Raw genomic sequence first — 19,636 nt, 5'->3', positions numbered from 1 at the left:
TACATCAGGCCGTCAGTGGCTTGCATTGCCAAACTGCTTTTGGCCAACGGGCCAACGGGCCAACACCCACTTTTTGGCCGGGAATCGCACAATATCGCACACTCTAATGCAAAATGTTGCGGTCTGTTTGCATTAAAGCTCCCTTCGCACTGTGCCTTTTGGCAATCGTCCTGGCTTGTCCTTGGCGTGTGGTTTCCCCTTCGATATCCCGGTGACAGCTGACACATGCATCCACTTCCACCTCGAGCGAAGGAGGCTGCATGGTCCATGGCCGTTCTCTGGACTGGACATTAACCCATTTCTCCCCGAATAAGTCGTGACACGAAATACGAAGAACGAAAAACGCCTCGCTGACATTTCTTTGTGCCGGTCGCATAAAATCTGTTGAAATCATCGGAATGTCGCGGCAACATTTTCGTTTTCATTTTTATCTTTTTTACTTTTTGGTTATTTCTGGCTGCTGCCTCTGCCCGCCATTTTTTACAGCCATTATATTAATATTAATGACCTGCGCCACGAATGTTGCTAAATATTTTTGAAAGTCGCCTTTGTCTGCCGGTCAAGCGCTAAAAAACGCTCTGTAGTTTCTGGGCGAACATGACGTATGCGTGATATTCAAATTAGTCTTTGCACTGCGTTAGAATCGTGGCTGAAAGTCAGCCACCATAACCAGTCAATCAAAAAACCATCTGTAACCCAGACTAATTTGCATTTGCATCCGGACTCCGGAGCTGTGAAGCTCTGGAGCTCTGGAGCTCCGAACTGTGGAGCTGGGAAAACTCTGGTGAGAATCCACAGAGCCATAGTTTCGCATTTGCACACACGTAATCATCGAAAGGCAACCAAATCCTCTTGTTTTTCCACTGCAACTTTTCACGCTGCCTTTGTACTTTTAATGTTGGCAGAGTATTAGTATTAGTCCCAAGGGCCAAGCATGGAAGCACCCCTCTGGATTCCTGGTATTTGTTATTGTCATCGCTGTTGTTGGCCCACAATGTAATTTGGTTTGGACTTTCACGACTTGTTGGCTTCTTCCCCCTAGCCAGTTTGCAGTGGCAAATTTTCTGTTGCCCTCGGTCGATGGTTTTTCGGTTTACCAATTTATTTATTTCCAGCCACTTTCCTAGCTAGCTAGCTGCCCATTGTGTTGCTGGCACATTGCAATTTTCAAATACATCCGCAATGGATTTGGATGTGGATGTGTTTTCTGCTGCTCTTTTTGGAAATGTTACTCTAGGACTAGGGTTTGGATTAAAATCCAAAGGCGAACAGCAAATGAAAATACCATTTCTTGCACTTTATTTATGTAAAGCAACTAGGGCGTCATGCTGATTTGAAGGCAACATATAGATTGCACATTTATTGTATGCAAATGCAAGCTAAAAGCTTATAGGAAATTGATTTGCTCGTATAGTTTTCACTTTATAGTTTTAAGAGCATTTAAAAGCCGGCTAGCATGTGAGTGCCCTTTGTCTATTGTTTCAAATTCAGCTTTCAATTTAAATTGTTTGGATTACTCGTCCTCTATTGTGTACATTGAAAATGTATTTCGGGGTATTTGTTGTGTCAACACCAAGTGAACGAGATAGTAGCACCCACTACCAACTACACACCACATGTCCCGATTTAGTTGCCCTGATTTCTCAGCCAGACAATAGGACGCGTCGCTAATGTCCCCGTGCAGTAATAATAATATATATATACACATATATATCGTGTGGCTGCTAATGTGGCAGCATTGTATTGGGTTAATTATTCTGGTCGATTTAAGCATTTAACTTTTGAAAGGAGCTGTCAAAGTGTGATGTCAGTACGTCAGTCAACAATACCAGCAATATTACACACACAAAAGCCAAAGAAGAATCGCACTAATCGCCGAGCATTTTGTCCGCGTGGGTGGATGACGTCTTAAAGTTGCTCCAACAGGTCTCTGGCTGATTGTTTACTTTTCACGCCATGTATTAGCCATTGTTATGGTAAAGACTTTATAATAATTCAGACAACAAAGTGCGGCAAATGTTTACATGTCCTCTTTCTCCTCATCCCCGTCGTCAGCGTCCACGCCCACCGCCTTGTCGGGATAGAATTTCTTGAGTATCCTGTTCACATCGGGCACCAGTGCCTCGTAGTCCAGTGGGAACTTATCCCGACGCGGCGGTCCCTTCTCCAAGCCGGACCACAGCAGATGCTCCGAGGTGCGTGCATTTTGCGAGAACCCTATCTCGAAGGCTCCTTCCCGCGGAACCTGGCGTCCGTTTCGATTCTTCACCAGCTGGAACTTGCGCTCCGGTATCCGTTGCGTGAAGAATGTTCCGCACTCGTCGGCCTTGGTCTGGAAAATGGGACACTCGTACGTGTGCTCGATGTAGATCATGGAACGATCCTTGGAGAAATGCTCATCGGAGGACCAGTCCACGTCCTTTTTCTTTTTTGCCGGCTTCTTTGGTGGCATTGTGGTTTTTTTTTTAGATTACTTTCACAATTTCGAAGTGATTTTGTTAATAACCAAAACCCATTTTTATTTCGAATGTTGACAATCCTAGAATTCATAATTGCTTTGATTGATTGCTTTTTGGTTCACTTATGATTCTCTGGTACAAAAGTACTGTGAACCATAAATCTTCTTTCGTACATTTCAAAGTGCGCAACGATGTCCAGAATATTTTTGCTGCGCCTATTTTTAAAATGCATGACAATCCGAAAGAGTCAACAACTTTTGGTGGCACGCATACGAAAAGAATCGCTGTTCGTTTGTTAATTTGGCTACATTGACTGACAACGCAGCCGCCTTTGAAAAAATTACAAAAAACGATATTGTATAGATGCAGGGGAAAATGCTTCCATTGGCTGGGTAGCCACAATTTTGTTCATTATATATAGATTTTTGTTTTGTATATATGCAAAGCTCCAATATAGACGTCAATTTATGGCACTGTCTATATTCATGCAGAAAAGCTACTCAACAAATTCTATGCATAACAATAATATATTGTTGGACACAAAAACATGCATAAACAATGGGAGAAAACATAAAAATCGAGTATTTAAAGCAAGTAAATTATACGATGAGAGCATTTCGACGACTATCAGATATTCTTTACGGATTCCATTGAATGTAGGTTTATCACAAAATACGCTGATATTTATCATAAGCTGGAAGAAGATACCAATACCAAATCAATGGATTGTTTTCATAAAAAAATGAAGAATGAAATCGCAAACCCTATTATTTTCAAGTCTCTTAATAGTGTTTGAAGGACATCTAATTGAACTGATTTTAAGAGCAAACATAGTCTTCTTATATAATTTGTGCATTTTTAATTGGAATCATTTAAATTCTTATTTTGGAGCGTAAACATGATTGCAACACTCTTTTATTTGCTTGATTTTATTGGTTGCGGGATTGCGAGATTGCAAATGGTCATTTATTGCATTTTATTTCTCCATTTCTCGTGGCTGAAGCTGAATGATTTTTTACCTTCAGCTGCCCACACGTGGCCCGCATTTTCCTGATCCCCCCCAACCCCCTCTGACCCAGAGGGTCATGGTTTATTTATGCAATTTTCCAATTTTCCCAACATCGGCCCACAAATAAAACCGAAATGAAAGCATACAAAATGCAGCAAAGAGCTGGGAATTTAAAAAAATAAAAAACCAAAAATGTATATGAAAATGCAATTTGCAAATTAACAACAACGCAATTGTAAACAACAGTGACAATGACGTCACAGTGAAACATACAACAGAAATCTATTCGTTGTGGGGTTAAGAATGCAACTTTTGGCGTTTGCACACATACTAATTATGCGCATAAACTGTGTATTCAAAACTAGGGTCATTTTGAAGCAATATTCAAATGAGCCAAAAAGAATATTTCAACAAATGTATCTGCACACTCGGAGTTTTTTTTCTGCTGTTTTTCCGCTGTGGAAAAATAATCATCGATGCTGCGGCTTCAGTGGGGCAGCGCCAAGAGCAACAAATATTTAAATATATTTATTATTCTGAATAGGCGTGCCAGCGTGTGTATATGTATCCCACATACGCATGTCTGCACATACTTCAGATATATTTTTAAAAAATCAAAACGACAATTTGCTGCTTGCATCATTTTGAAATACAACAGAACTTGAACGTCGACGTCGACGTCGCCAGCGGCAGCGGCAGAGATCGTCGATCGGCGAGCGAAAATTTTCGGCAGCTGCAGGCAGCGCCACTCGATCGTACCGCTTAGTGCCACGCCGTGTCTCAGAGCGCCCAGGCCACGGGCCCCCAAACCGTACCGCTGCGGAAAATCGATCTTGAAAATATATACAATACAAAAAAAAATCTAAAACTCTAGCACCGGATATATTATAGTCTAAGACTACGAGAATTGCCCACTTCATTGGGAAAGTGCGTGAAAATCCGAACATTACCATCGACCATCTACACCATCATCAGCATCCGTCATGCAGGTCTTCGATAACAATATGGTAAGTGAAATCTAGCCTGCGGCAAAAAAGCCATTTGTGGCCATGTTTACGCAGGCCAAATTTATTGTCGCCACGTTTGTGTATACCTTATGGCACACTTAGCCCAGTTAGCTTAACCCAGAAATGCCAATACACAAACTCCAGTCTGGCATAACCACGCCCATTTTGGCCGCAGAAGAAAAGGATATCCTTTGGCGGCAACGAAGGAGCAGAAAGGCAGGAAGTCATGCGGTGTTCAGAACGGGCCGCCAAATTAATTACAAAAATTCACTTAATGGCCACGATCCAAGTGGGTCAACGTACGTGCGAGCCACTAGAAATTGAAAGATGCAAAATGCTAGATGCAAAATGCTAGATGTAAAATTTAAGTGTTCCGCCAGAGACTTGTCAAAATTCTACCGCCTGCCTGGGATTTTAAGTGCAACTTAAATGGATGTAGTAATGTTATAATGACTACATTATAATCAGATTTGCACAATAAAAGTCTTGACATTGAGGCAAACGATTATGAACATTCCACAAGGGATTGGATTTTTTCCAAACGAAATACACATCAAATACATTTTCATCATGAAAATACAGTGCGAGTATTTTTGCAATGCCAGAACTTTCCATTCCATTTGATTCGGCCGCATCATCTAAAAATAAATATCCATATCTTTATTAATAATAAAAATAAGCTTGGAGACATATACCGATTTCTTGGCAGCTGAGCGACCCCATTAAGTACATAAATCGTACATAAATACACATAAATATAGATATATCTGAACCGGCAGCAAGTGCATATATGTATATGTACATACATAGATCGGATCGAAATTGTCGCCCATATGTAGGCCACTTACAGAATGGCGGCATTAGTCACATATAATACTCACGTATCTGTGGCAAACTAAGTCCCAAAATTGGTGGCAAGGTCGCCGGATGACGAAAGCAATCCGAAATGACATGGTCGATTTCCTTTTAATATTCCAGACAGCACTAGGAGGTATAAATAGATCCGGCGATTTTACAAATCCGGCGAAGGAAAAATAGTCGAAGCAACCGAAATGGAATTGCTTTATTTTCAGGCCGAATAAATCAATTGGCTTCTGTATTTATGCAGATGCCACCATTTGATTATTTCGCACTGTCGTTGATTTATGGCCAATGGCCAAAAGGGGCTGCCAAGGGTGCCCTCTTGCCAGCCATTTTTCCCACACACACAACCGACCGATTTTCCAGTGGCTTTCCCACACTTTTTCGAGAGTATTGTGCACGTCATGTGTAATTGCTATACGTCAATGTCAATGTGTGGGTTAGCGTCTGATAAATGCAAGCATATGTATATGTTGGTGTAAGTGCTTGTGGTCGTTTCCGGATCCTGTGGCTGCAATTGGTTAGCTTTAATGAAATGCCCGATGATATATTGTTGGGCAAATATGTGCTCGACCATTTCATCAGCCATTGAATTCGAACATTGAGCAGAAGTATTATCGATTTCAACGAGCACCAAATCGGAAGTCCTGAGTCAATAAATTGTATGGATTGCAAATGGCAAAAGATTTTCATCAGCTTTTCTCGATTGGCGGGCAACAGATTGCCGCTCAGAGTTTTCCAGCGAATTCCCGACTAATCCAAATAAAACTTCACAGCTTCCCCGACAATTCCGGTAAACTCAGGACACCTGTCAAGCAGAAGAAAGCACTCAATGCAATTCTGGGAATATTTCCAATCGGATATCTTTGATTTTCCGCTATGGAAATAAAAACAATGAGTGCGTGCAATAATTTGCATATTCACCTTATTTATTGATCAAAACACAAACAAACGAGAGCTGCCACAATTGTTTAAATATTTCCCAAACAAACAAGGCGCAGCTATTTTGTCTGGCTATTTATAGAGCTGAAAACTGAAATGCTAAATGCGCTGCAATGAAATGAATAATTAAATTGGCATATATACCACCGTGATTAATATCTATCTATGTATCTATATATCTTTTATCCTTTAGCGCCGTGCCTCGCGACGCGCCTCCTTGCGACGAGGATCCATATCGGCACTGCCGCAGAAGTCGCACGAGATTCCCTGGGACATATTCGAGCGACTATTCATGCCCTTCCTGTTCTGCCAGGCGGCGGCCATTGTCACATCGCACCTGCTCCACGCCCTGGACATCTCGAGCATCTCGACCTTCGCCGTGTTCGTCTGGTTCGCTCTGGCCACCGTGGGAGCCGTGCTCTTCTATCACTTCGTCAAGGTAAGTCATCCCGCTTGGCAGACTTTCTAATCCTTAATTCTGGCGAAAACCGCATAAGGGATCGGAGTGTCTTGGGCTTGGGCCTGGGATTGGTATTGGACTTGGGGTTTTCGGTTTCGGTTTCAGCGCCACGGGCGTCCATAAGTTAGGGGCTCTGTCTGCCGGGAACGGTCTTTATTTTTCCCTTCCGTTTTGGCCGGGTACAAGTGCCAAGCCAAAACCACAAGTGACGACGGAGGGTCTCAAATACTAGGCAAAACAAATCAGTGGCACTAAAAATAGTCGTCGGGCCAGCAAAGAATCCATATACACAAGGCGGCGGAAGGAGAGGGTCCTGCGGCAGGCACGTCGTCAACTTATGCTTAACCAGGCCGAAGGGGAAGGAGGAGCTGGTGGAGCAGATGTAGCAGGAGGATGCACAGGAAACCCTTGACTATGGATTTGGCTTCGGATTTGCCTGCGTGTGGTATTTCAGGGCTTATACTGTGCCTGGCAGCCAGCCGGGAAATGAAAATGAAAACAAATAAATAAGCAGGCAGGCAGAGCAGAGCAGTCCTGGTGGGCAAACCCGAGCACAACTTGCTGAAAGAAAAGGGTTTGGTAATGAATATAAATTCGCAAGTAGGAAAAATGTGGAGTCGTGATTCACTTGAGACCAGCCGAAAATTGCTCCGAGTAGGAGCTATCTAGTAAATTGTTAGTCATTTCAATCTACTTTCGAACTTTCTTAGACTTTAAGGCTGCGGCAGACAGTCAATTATGTTAAAGGGCGTCTTTAAAGTAGTCAGTCGTTAAAATCATCAAAAGATACTTCAACCACTAACAAACAAAACACCTTAGTTAACTTAGATATTTATTAGAATAAACTATCAATTACTTAAGATAGTTAGGCATTTAGTGAACGCTCCTCGCAATCCCATTATTCAGGCGTATAATTTCCAGCTTTACAACCTATTCTTTGTGCATAACTTAATCCACCAAATGCCGAGTCATTGCCTTCCTCTAGTTTCAGTTACTTCCATGATTCGATATTAAATATTAAAAGCCTTGGAGGCTCTATTTCAACATCCTGTTTGCTGGCGCCTTGCTCAATTAAACTTCTAAGCAGCTCAACCGAAATGCCCCTCAGGTCATGTGTGTGTGTGCCCCCCCCCCCCTCATAGGATTATTTGCCCTAATATCCTCGCATTAACTGCGCAAATTACCACAATGCGTATACGCAAAGCCATCAAATCCAATAAGGTTATCTCTCGATTTCGCACCATTTGCCTCGTTGCACATCCATGACCATCACCAATGGCATCGACGAAGTTGGCAGATAATTCAAATTTGCCTGCACTTTAATTAGCCTCCTTTTGGAGCTGGGAACGAGATGGGAGTAGTGACACTGGCCATTTGCTGCCTGGCAATTACAGGTGGATAAGAGTTCCGAGCACCGTGTCCAACATTCGTGGCACGTAACCATCGTCCTGTGCCTGGGCACTGCGTATCCGTATCGGACGGACGGTGGACAGGGCTGCAGGTGCCAGGATGGCATTGTCCTGGCAATTGCAGGCTGCTTGTGCTGCACTCAACGCGATGCGCAACCCGACATTAAGGTAATAAGCACGACGGCAGGATAATTAACAGCAACGGTAGCAGATGCAAACCCACAAAACGGGGACACGGCAACTGGGGGGCAGGACTCAGCTGTCTTGTTTCACCAAGGATTTGTCAAGGACAATGCCAGGCACTTCCTCGAAAATAGGAAAAACCCATTAAATGAACGATAAAAAAATTAGTTGATTATTCCGTGGGATTTGTACTTGGCAGCTCTTTCTGCTTTCTTTGGAATTTATAAAAAGGTTTCTTAAAATAGTTATATATTGTTTTATGTTGATTGCAGTATTTCGTATTTGACAAATGGTTTTATTCAATACATATTACAAAGCTTTCTTGGAACAATCATCTGATTGTCTCATTTCCCAAAAAGGCAACTTTTAACTCCATCCCCGTTGTTGAATCCTTCGCGAATTCAACAATTGTTTGATCTTTCCATTTTTCCCAGAATTTGTAAGCTTAAAATTCGTCCTTAACTGTAAGAATCATTGTAAGACAAGTCCTAAATGGCTGATATCACTGACATTCGATGGATTATTTGCATAACAACAATGTGAACGTCCTTCAGAATGAAAGTCGCCATCTATTTTTAGTCACGGCAACAGAGCTCCTCTTTTTTTGTAAGGGGGCGGAAACAAGAAGAAGGAAAGGACACGAAATATCCTTGCCTTTGATTAGCTTTTCGGCCTGGCCAGACCTCAGCTATTAACCCCATTTCTGTTGTCTGCCGTTTGTTTCGCATTAACATTTACATTTACATGTGCGCAGTAGATAAAGTTATTGGGAAGCATTCCTGGACCCTTGGACACATTCGATGTGTGGCGATATGGCTGCCATCGCCTGTTTGTCCTTGCACATCACGTTGTGCAATTCATCTTTATGGCACGACCATCGAATTAAATTACACGCACGCACACAAATTCGCTGGGATTCGGAGGATGTGAATTCAGGGCGGGATTGGGATGGTGCTGCGCGATGGGTTGCTATGGGTTGGGTTGGCAACTGTTGACGCGACAGCACAAATTGGGTGCAATGAAATGTAAATGCGCAGCTAATGAAATGCTCACCGATGACGGCAACGCCCACTACCACGCCCCAACCCACCACCCCCCCTCCCGCTGGAGTTGCGTAATTCCCGTATTATGCCCGCCTAAATTGCAGCTGGTAGGAGCAACTGCATCAAAGGATTGCAGACCGCAGACGGCTGACGGCTGACGGCTTTGGATCGAATTCGGCAGTGGATCCGCTCTGCAACGCAAATTACACCCAGCTTAATATGCATAATTAAGTCGACAACCCGCATTCCCGTTTCCCCACTCGATCCCATTCCACTCCATTTGCCCCATCTCTCTCCTGGGGGTCTGGGAACTTTCCTCGGGCGAAGCGCAACAGTTTCCCGGAACAAGACACGAGATGGCTGATGTGCGATGGGTGATGGAAATGGAAATGGGTGTGCGGCTTGTCAGCTGCCAGAAACAGTGTAAATAATTGAATTAATAGCTTCGTGTGAGCCACGCTAATGAGCAGTTGCTCAACATCAGCAACGCCCACTGCAACACGCCCCCGTCTATATTTTTGCCCCCCGCCTAACTTCACTCGCAATCCCAATGCCATTTTGAAATGTAATTGAATGTCCGGGGATCTTGAACCTCTCAGCGTTGGAACTGCCCGGCAAACTGTCCATCTCCGCCAGGTGAATCTGCAGCTGATCCATCCGTTTGCCGGTTACGAAAGAGTAGTCATGATCCAGTCACTCAGATAGAAAAGCAACTACAACACTGTACCAATGGCTTTTTATCACAGATTCAATTCTATAAAACAAATATAAACACACATTATATTTAACACTTTTATACTATGTTTAGCCATATTATAGAAAAGATTATTTCCTAAACCATAGTTTCCCCAAATCTTTGTATTTCCTCCTATTTTTTATAAACATAATGTTTGTGTGCTTTGTGACAATTAAGATTGAATGCATTGTTTTTATTGGAACATCCCCTTTAATATGCAAATACAAACGTTTTTCTTAGTGTATGCGACAGCGACATCTGCAACAATGTCCCGGTGCCCGAGTCCTGTTTATTACCCAGCAAAACCATCTACTTAGCTCCCTGGGTTTTTGCTCCAAAGGGAAAGCTTCCGTACAGTCCCACTGCAGCACACTTTGTCGCAGTTACAGCTCCATAAAACTTTGGCGGTAGACAAATTTTACGCTGATTCGTGTGTTGTGCACTGTGAAAAAAAAAGTGGCACAAGAACTGCTGTATCAACGATGGGAGCGAGTGCATTCGCAATTAGGAAGCGGCTGTGAAGATGGTGGTGATGATGGTGATGATGATGTGGAGGATGATGGTGGAGGGACCCAGCAGTTGGAAGCTAGCTGGGGGATCCCTGGGCACCAAACTCGGGACCAGTCTGAAGGCTATATAAAGGACGGTGCTCTGTGCTCTCCAACGCTCGCTAGCAGGCCATAAAAACTCATTATGTGCGAAGTTGCGTTCGCTTGTTTTTGCCCATTGGTGGCCGCACTGTTTTCTCCTTTGTATCCAACGGATACATATACTCCACCGTTTTCTGTTTCGGTTTTATGGTGTTGCGCGTGGCCTGTTGATTCACACACGCACACCAGCGCACTCACACACACAAGCGCACACATAAATATACTGAGGACATTCAGAAATGGCAATGGCGTGCTCGGCCTGACAATGGCTGAAAATGAAGGACGCGACAGATGGGAGCTTTGAGCTGTGAGCTGGGAGCATGGGACATTGGACATGGGATTCGAAAACGCGCATTGCGTTTCTTAGAATTGCACACCATTAAATCGCCTTGACAACTCAAGCTGCCCTCTGACCCCTGACCCCCGACCGCCAGCCAAAGCCTGGAAAGTTCCTTCCTTGCCTTGTTGCGCACTTTAGTTAAATTAAAAACCAACTGCAGTCGAGGCAGCCGTGCAGCCAGCGCGCATCGTACATCATGCTTCGGCAGCCAAAAGGTCGAAGGTCACCGAATGTGAGTAAATTGCGGACAAAGCTGCCGCACAATTGATTGGCAGCCAGTTCATTTCCCATTTCACGTTCGCAACAATAGGAGACTGTTTTCCTGCTACAATCCTAATCGTAGGCATTACTTAGACGTAAATGGATTTTCAATTTGTGGAATCCAAAACTCTTATAAAACTTATACATAGTCAAAAGTTTAGAAAATCCCAAAAGCATAAAAATATGGGAAAATCCAACAAATTATGCATTAATAAATAAATAACCAATCATTAAATAAAGAATATTTTAAAAATATAAAATAAAATTTAAAACATACGCCTTAATTAATATGTCAACCAAAAAATACAACTTTTACATATATCAAATAGCTGCCATATGATTCAAACTTAGAAAAACTTGAAACTATGGCTCAATATCTAAATGAGTTTTTAATTTTAGTTATAATACTATAGGTCATTAGACAATCGCTGAACCGCACCGCAATATAAATTTGTTTTATATTTAGCCATTTATATTTTTAACTGCATTGACTTTCTACCTACCTTTTCCGTTTTTCCGTTTACTTTTAATAGCCTGGGAGTATAAATAGTACCCTGCTCTCAATTCTGTTTTAGTCCTTGTTTCCTTGTTTCAATGCAGGACCTGTTACACTATATTTTAATTAACAGCCATTGCCAGGGGCATCATTTTTCGACCGGATACAATGGGAATTTAAATACAGATAAATTTCCATACGGCAGAAGGGTGCTTCGTCTAATCCTTCGTTTAAACACCCGGCCAGAGATGTTGGCTAACAGGCTGTGCTGCCATAATGGCTGGCTTGGCACAAAGTCAAAGCTTTGCGTGTTGCTTGCTACACACACACGCACACTCACACACACACTAGCGCACGGACGTGTCCTGGCACCCACACACCCATGTGTAGGGGTGTACGAATGTATCTGTCCCACCAACACACAGGAGCACGTGGGGCGACAGGAATAAGGGAAACATGCTGCAAATTGGCCTAGGTCTCCTTGGGTACAACGTGTGGTATGCGCAATGCGAAAAGCCTTTAATGCCGACGCCGTGAAGTTGGCGGAGGTCCTGCGAACGCCGCACGCCAACAGTATGCCATACCTACATATGTATGCCATACCTCGTGCGTGTATCGGAGTGGATCGGATCGGGCCGATGGTGTGCGGGAAAGCAAAACACAGAAATGGTTTTTAACTTTCCGGTTAATTAATTTATTACAGCTTAATACGTTCAATGACTTTTGGCGCCCGTCTTTCTCTGTCATTTATGTTTGCCAACCGCCCAGCGACCACCTCCGTTTTTTTTAGTTAATTTATACTTTTGTTGGGTGCGCGGGAGGGGGGAGGGGGATTGACGCTGCTGGCCCCTCGAGTTTTGGCCCCCCACTTTCGACCGCACTCTCCCTCTCTGTTGGCCGTATTTTATTCGCTGTCTATTTTTAGCCACTGATTTAATATGCGTGCATTCGTGTGCGTGCCTCTCTTTGTTTCGCATTTCTTGCTTTCTCTTTTCTTTTCTTTTTTTTTGGCCACATTTCGTCGCCTCGTTGTTCACAAAGGATACCGCCGCCGGAGTCCTGGGAATGGTGACACAGCGAGGACAATTTGTATGCGGTTTGTTTGCCATTTTTCACTTAGACTCCATCCGACTCCCACTTCGGCGAAGCTGCACCATTTCGCTTATGTAGATTTATTTGGGGCCTCTTGAGCGGTCAAGCGTGCCCCGTTTTCTTGAGAGGTTTATGCGTCTGCAAGGATAACGCCAGGATACAGGGCGCAGGACGCTGGACGCTGGAGCGCAAACGGCGATGGACGGGAAAATAAAAATAAGATAATAAAAGCAGAGCTCTGGCCACCGATAAGCGGCCATCAGCCCGACATCGAAAGGGGTTCAATAGTTCGTGGGCACGGAATGAAATCTGTTTACTTCGATACTCATTTTATTTATTGCGAACACTAATTCCGCCCCGGAAGTACAATAATAAAACTGGTTTATTATTATTTAACTTCCTGGTTATTTATTCAGTTTATGACTGGCCAGTCAAAGTTTTTCAATTACCAGCGGCCATTGGAAATTGCGCAAAATATCACCCAAGCGAAAATCAAATTTTTTACAGTTTTTCAATTGAGATTGAGTAATAATTAATATAAATCTTGAAACCTTAACAAAAGTTGAATAGTTCAATAATTCAATAACAAAATTAATAGATATTTAGACTGATAAATTCGTAATTTTCTAAGAAATTCGACGACAGACTGTCGTTTAAATACCCACCTATTGATACTGAATGAGTGGGCTAGCTTCCGGTCAACATATTTTCACAACTTTTACGCAGTTCATGCCACAGCCCACGCTTCCGCATTATCCTCGAAATAGGAAGCGGTGTGTTTTTTGCACCTCTGGACAGTCATAAATTTATTCACGCAAATGAAGGCACTGTTGGCATGTTCATGAGTCTGGGTCGGACTCCACCTATTGTTGTTTACATTTTACACTCGTAACTTTTAGCTCGCCCACGCTGCCACACGTGCCACGCCAGCAGCAGATGGAGAAATAAGGTTAAAAGAGTTTCTCCAACACTTTCGCCACTTCCCCACCATTTGATGGCGTTCGCAATTCCTGCCACACAGAGTCCATGTCGGCTGACTTAGAGCAGTTTGCACATTAACTTCCGCACAGGAGACACAGAAGGCCCTTTTGGCTTGGCCAGCATAATGCATTATATAAATATTACGCATACGCCGCGGTGTACGTAAGCCGGAGGTAATGAGTGCGCGAAAAGCAGCTGCAGGCGGCGAATCGCGTGCCCCGCTACCATTTATCATCCGCGTGGCTAAAAGTGCGCGTAAAAAGCTCCGCTTTTCGGGCTAACACAACCGCAGATAGCACCTGCTGCTCCTGGTCAGCGAATAAATCTTCCACTTCCAGTTGCCCGCAATTAAAATGCAATAAAGGATGCATTTAAATTGCTAAAGCACAAAGTGCAGCCGAAGGATATATGTGTGCGTGTGTGTGTGTGTGCGGTGGGGAAGGAATAGGGATCCTGGCACGCCTCCTTATTGACTTACTCGCTTCCAGTGCTCGGCATGCATTTCCGACCCAAGTGCTCAGTTAAACGGAATGTCTGACATGCACCTGCCACCCATGTGGCCTTCCGCCCCGCCAGTTCACCCCAAACTTCCACCGCGCTCTATTTCGGGGTGCATGCAACTTGGGTTCTATTTTGGGATTGCTTTATAAAAACCGCAAGCCGTCGTGTTCGCCCCAGAGGTGCGATGTCAGGCGTTGGAGAAGGTGGCCAAATGGGCAGGTGGCAGGTGGAAAGCAGAAAGCGGAGAGTGGCAAGTGGCAAGTGGCAGGTGGCAAGAGGCACGCGGTTGTGTCAAGGGGGCGACTCTTTCATGCCTCGCACGTAGACACTGCACTGTCGAAATTCTCTCTTTTTTTTGCCCCGGTATCCTTGTTGAGCACCAAGAGAAGCTGTTAAAGCCACCCGCCAGAAGTGAACAAATGTTGAAACTGGGTGAATGGCCATCTCGAATGGCCAACACAGCAGCATAAAATCCATTCAGTGGGCGGATTTTTAAAATGCACTCAAAAGTAACCGTTGTCATTTTAAGCATTAAGTGTCGGATTTTCACACTGTTCAAACTCAATCTGTATATCCTGTCATATCCTTACCCTAGATATTAGCCATTATATGCTGAATTATTAATATCATTCATAAATGAGATTATATAAGATAATGTATACTTCTAAACTTCAGAGACAAAAGTAATCGCGATATATCAATTTAAAACTTATTGCGATAAAAGATATTCAATCATGTCAGTATATCTTCCTGCATTATAAATAATTTAGCAAATCTCTTTACGCTGGAATGAAACTTTTAATTGAAGCACCCTTTTTGAAAAGGTCAAATGCTTAAGCGGTCGGTAATTAAATGTTTTTCTTGCAAAAGTTATAACTGCTTTTGATAATCGGAAAGCTAAGGAATACAGCAGCTTCCCAGCTTTCCACAGTACATTTTCTTTGGCAAAGGCAATCCCTTGTTTTTCCATCGCATTTCTTCAGTCGAAGCTGCCACAATTTCTGGTTTCCCCCAATGCACTTTAATAGACTCTAAACATTTAGCTGCTTGGGGTTTTTTATATTTTGCCTTTATTGCAGCTTTTTGCTGCGCTTTAATTGCTCAATTCCGTTAAGTCAGTTGCTGTTTTTAGTTGCAGCAAAAGTTTAAAGTAATTTGTGCTGAACCGCAATAAATTGGGGTGGCAGCCCAAGGAACTAAGGACGAAGAATGCCCCGTGCATTTTTAGTGCTAAAGTTGGCCCAAAGTTTGCATCAGCGTTGTAGTACTATATCTAAAGTAGATTCCCGTAAAAACCGAAGGGACATAACTTGTGAGAAACTTTGACAGGATTCTGTGGGTGGGTGAGCGTGTGCGGCCCTGCCAAACCAGAACGCGAAGAAGTCAAACCGCCAACCGCCCACCGTCGAGTGTTTGTGTTTTTATTAACGCCAAACAACGGCCAACAGATTTCGATAAGCCAAACACTTATGGCCACAATAAAATGTCGGCCAGTCTTAATGGGTGTCAACAGCGCGGCCAATAATAATACACCCGTGCTGGCCCGATTCCTCTTATTTTTTTCCACAATTTTACGAGCACTTTATAACAGTTTAATAGCCCGAACAATGAGTAGCCGTCCACCTCCTTTTCCTCGTTCGAACCCGATTGACGCACACTGGAGCCAATCCCACTTGAATCGAGGCGAACTACATTGGGTAATGGCATGATGGATATGACACTATCCCCGCCAGTATCCTGCCCGCAGAATCCAGGCGGAGACGGAGACCAAAAGAATGAAGTTGACTGACTTGAGCGCGTGTCTAAAGCGGATGTCCTAGTGAGCACACGTCTTCCTGCTCGCCCACTTCAACTTTCCATCAGCATCAGCATCATCATCAGCGGCGGCGTCTCAAGCCGTGATGAACTTAAAAAAATATTTGCGACAGCCATCCCAGCTCTCTCACAGCCATCCTCAGATGGTTGCACTCCCACCCCAAGTGGTAGTCCTTCCGTACCACGCCGGACTTTCGCTTTGAAATCGAAAGCAGGCCGCTTCTCGTGGGGGCGAACTCAAAGAGCCTTCGACAAAGTTGCCAACTCGCGGACGTCTGAGCCCAGTTTGTGACACGACTTTTAAGTGAGCGGACTTAAGGCCCACAGACGACGCTTCGGCTGGGCCAAAGGTGAAACTTCAGAGACCACGCCCAACGAAAACTTGATGCTCCATCTCAAAATCAAACAGAATGCCACGGCTCAATTGTCAGTTAATTGGCGCCATAATTACGGAACATTAATTGCCTGAAGAGTTCATTGTTCCAAAATCAATCCATTCACCTTATGCTACACTCTTTTATTATAGAAAATATATTTGGAATATTTTATATTATTCTACTCTGTAGGTTTAAGAGATGATAAAGTATCACAGGATATTATTAAAATAATGTTAAATAGTTAAACGACTATAAATATTCACAAATTAAATTCAAAACTAATAAGGTATCTTTTGTAATTTTGTATCTCCGTTAGGTTCAGGCAACATTTAATATTAAAACCGCTTGCTTATGTAAACAAATTAAATGTAATAAAACGATTTATACTAAACTAGAACGTTTGACTCAACAATACCTAATCTTAGCCGTCCCTTTCTCATCTTACAGGTTTCGGCTTCGGGCAAGGGCGTGCTAATCACTGGCTGCGAGGCTCCACTGGCCTGGTACTTGGCCAAGAAACTGGACGACCTGGGCTTCACCGTTTACGCAGGATTCAACACGCCCATCGAGGAGTCGGACGAGGCCAAGATTCTCAAGGAGGTGACCTCGGGGCGCATGAAGCTGCTGCACTTGGACGTCACGTCGGAGAAAACCGTAAGTCTACACAGGCAGCAGGTCCTGAGCTTTTAGCTCAGTCTATACGTTTATCCATGCCAACTACCAACTTGAGTGATATAGCAATTAGCTTGAGTGTCGCTTAAAAAAGAGCTTCAATCGGAATGCGGAGAATTTGTGAGCACTTTTTTTCGTGGAAAGTTGTCACTTTCACTTAAAAAAATGAGAAAAAGGAAAAGCTCTTTTCTTTCCCCTTATACATTATTCCACGAAAAGAAGAAAAAAGGCAGCATTTTTTATGCTTTTCCGATTTGGTAGCCCTGGTCTGTCCTGAGCGTTTAGCCGAGTTCACAACCATCTCCTTTGCTTAGATCCTGGAAGCTGCCCGCTATGTGTCGCAGCACTTACCCCACGGCGCCGAAGGATTGTGGTCTGTGGTGCACTGCGCCCACTGGATAGCTTTGGGTGAACTCGAGTGGATTCCATTTGCGGTGCTTCGCAAGAGCTTGGACCTCAACCTTTTGGGTAAGTGGGGCACCACTCTGTCATGGATGTTGTCTGAAATCTTCGTTTTCAAACGTTTCAGGTTCCGCTCGGCTAACACAAATCTTCCTGCCCCTGGTTCGCCGTGCCCATGGTCGCGTCGTTTTCCTGACCTCCGGCCTGAATCGTGTGCCATCTCCCGTCCGGGGAATCCAGTGTGCCACCCAAGCGGCCGTGGATTGCTTTGCCGCCTGTCTGCGCCAGGAGATGCGCACCCGGGGAGTGGACGTGTCCGTGGTGGCTGCCGGTGAATTTGCACCCGGCAACGGCTGGCTGAACGAGACCGAGCTGCGTGACCAGGTGAGGACAGAATAATGGCCCCATTGCTCTGCTATGCAGCTACTAATGGTCTGCATTGGGAGAAATTTTACATCGATGGAGGTCCTTTTAATGGCAAACTCGCATAACGATACATAGAACATTACACGCGAAGTAAAAGTTCCTCCTAAACAAACTAATATATATTTACAGAATTTTTTACACTAGATATTACAACATATTTTATTTTTTCACTTTGAAGCATTTAAAAAGTTTAAGTTTAGTACTTGCGAAGCCAGAAGAGTGCGCAAAATATTCATATGTTTATATTAACCAAACTTTCACAAACAGTTTTTTCCACGTGGATCAGCCTTTTCATGCTTTTAGTTTTTTACGATATGATAACTATTCGCAAGCAGCGGGGACTGCTAAAACAGTTTGCTAAGAACTCATTAACTTGGCTTCAACCCATCTTTCCCCTATCCCCCACTTTTTCCACAGGCCAAGCAAATGTGGAACCAGCTTTCCTCGGAGCAGAAGAAGACCTACGGCGAGGATTACTACGAGGCGGCCATGACATCGGTGGAGAAGTATTCGCGCCAGGTGAGAGTACCCAGGCAACCCCTTTTCCCACCCACTAACGAGTGTTTAATCCGCACTTTCTTCAATTCCAGGCGGCCGATATCCAGCCCACGCTGCGCGTCCTCATCGATGCCGTGACCAGGACCTTCCCCATGGCCCGCTACACCCCAGTGACATCCAGCGAGCGACTGCAGATCTTCCTAGCCGAACACCTGGCCCCCTCTCTCTACGAATCGCTGTACGGGGAGCAGAAGAAGTTCGTCTACTGACCAACCTCCGTTCACCGTCCATCGCCAAAGATAAGAATCTCCATCGAAACGGCCCGATATTGTAATTCGGAAATTGTTATTCATTTATGATTTGCCTCGAAATCCAAACCCTGCTCCTTGGTGCGCGTGAAGGACACCCAGAAAGGAACTGTAGCCAGGAGCACTGTTCAAGGCGCTCCGGCCGTCGATGAGCATTTACGTCCTTCTCTCGATTATTCTCATGATTTTCCCTTTACGGAGGCGTCTGCATAATATTATTTTCTTTAGTTGCTAGAACGAATTGTATAACGATGAATAAAAAGAAAATGGAAACAATTGTAAGATATGCGCTTTCACTCGCCTAAATATAAGAATTTCCAATGAATTTGGAAAGGTAATACTAGAAGAATTTCAATGTATATTTGATTTTAGGAAATAATGCAGATGACTGAGTTCTAAAGAATTTAGTACCTCAAAATGGTGATACAAAACCAAAGCAGTTTCAATTAAATTAAGTTTCTGACTAAGCAAAGAGAGGCCAAAAAAGTCCTGGCATCACAATCCACCACCTCAAGTCCTTCTCCCTCGTTACGAGTGCCTTTCGCCAGGATTTTTTGAATCCTGTTAATTGCTTTTGATTGACATTCGCCGAGTGCCCGGCCTTAGTTCTGTCATTGCATTTAATGGTGCGATTTGTGAGACATCAAGCTGCATAAGCAAACGCCATCCCCCCGGTAAACTGGAAAACTAAGCTTAAGTGCAGTGGAT

General features: G+C 43.9%; 2 protein-coding genes across 2 annotated transcripts; one reads left to right on the top strand and one right to left on the bottom strand.

Annotated features, from left to right (window-relative positions):
• Positions 1-1,712: 1,712 nt before the first annotated feature.
• CG13186 (uncharacterized protein) lies at positions 1,713-2,494 on the bottom strand. Its single transcript, NM_136881.3, has one exon. It carries the CDS (start codon positions 2,450-2,452, stop codon positions 2,021-2,023), a length of 432 nt encoding a protein of 143 aa, NP_610725.1. The 5' UTR covers positions 2,453-2,494; the 3' UTR covers positions 1,713-2,020.
• A 1,732-nt stretch (positions 2,495-4,226) lies between these two features.
• On the top strand, positions 4,227-19,205 carry CG8888 (uncharacterized protein). Its single transcript, NM_136880.3, has 7 exons — positions 4,227-4,475; positions 6,472-6,717; positions 17,070-17,276; positions 17,609-17,762; positions 17,824-18,080; positions 18,540-18,641; positions 18,713-19,205. Exons 1-7 carry the CDS (start codon positions 4,452-4,454, stop codon positions 18,887-18,889), a joined length of 1,167 nt encoding a protein of 388 aa, NP_610724.1. The 5' UTR covers positions 4,227-4,451; the 3' UTR covers positions 18,890-19,205.
• Positions 19,206-19,636: the final 431 nt, after the last annotated feature.

This window comes from Drosophila melanogaster, chromosome 2R (assembly GCF_000001215.4).
Source record: "Drosophila melanogaster chromosome 2R".
Classification (NCBI taxonomy): Eukaryota; Metazoa; Arthropoda; class Insecta; order Diptera; family Drosophilidae; genus Drosophila; species Drosophila melanogaster.
The sequence above is the reverse complement of the archived record's forward strand: the minus strand, read 5'-3'. Positions and strand labels throughout refer to the sequence as shown.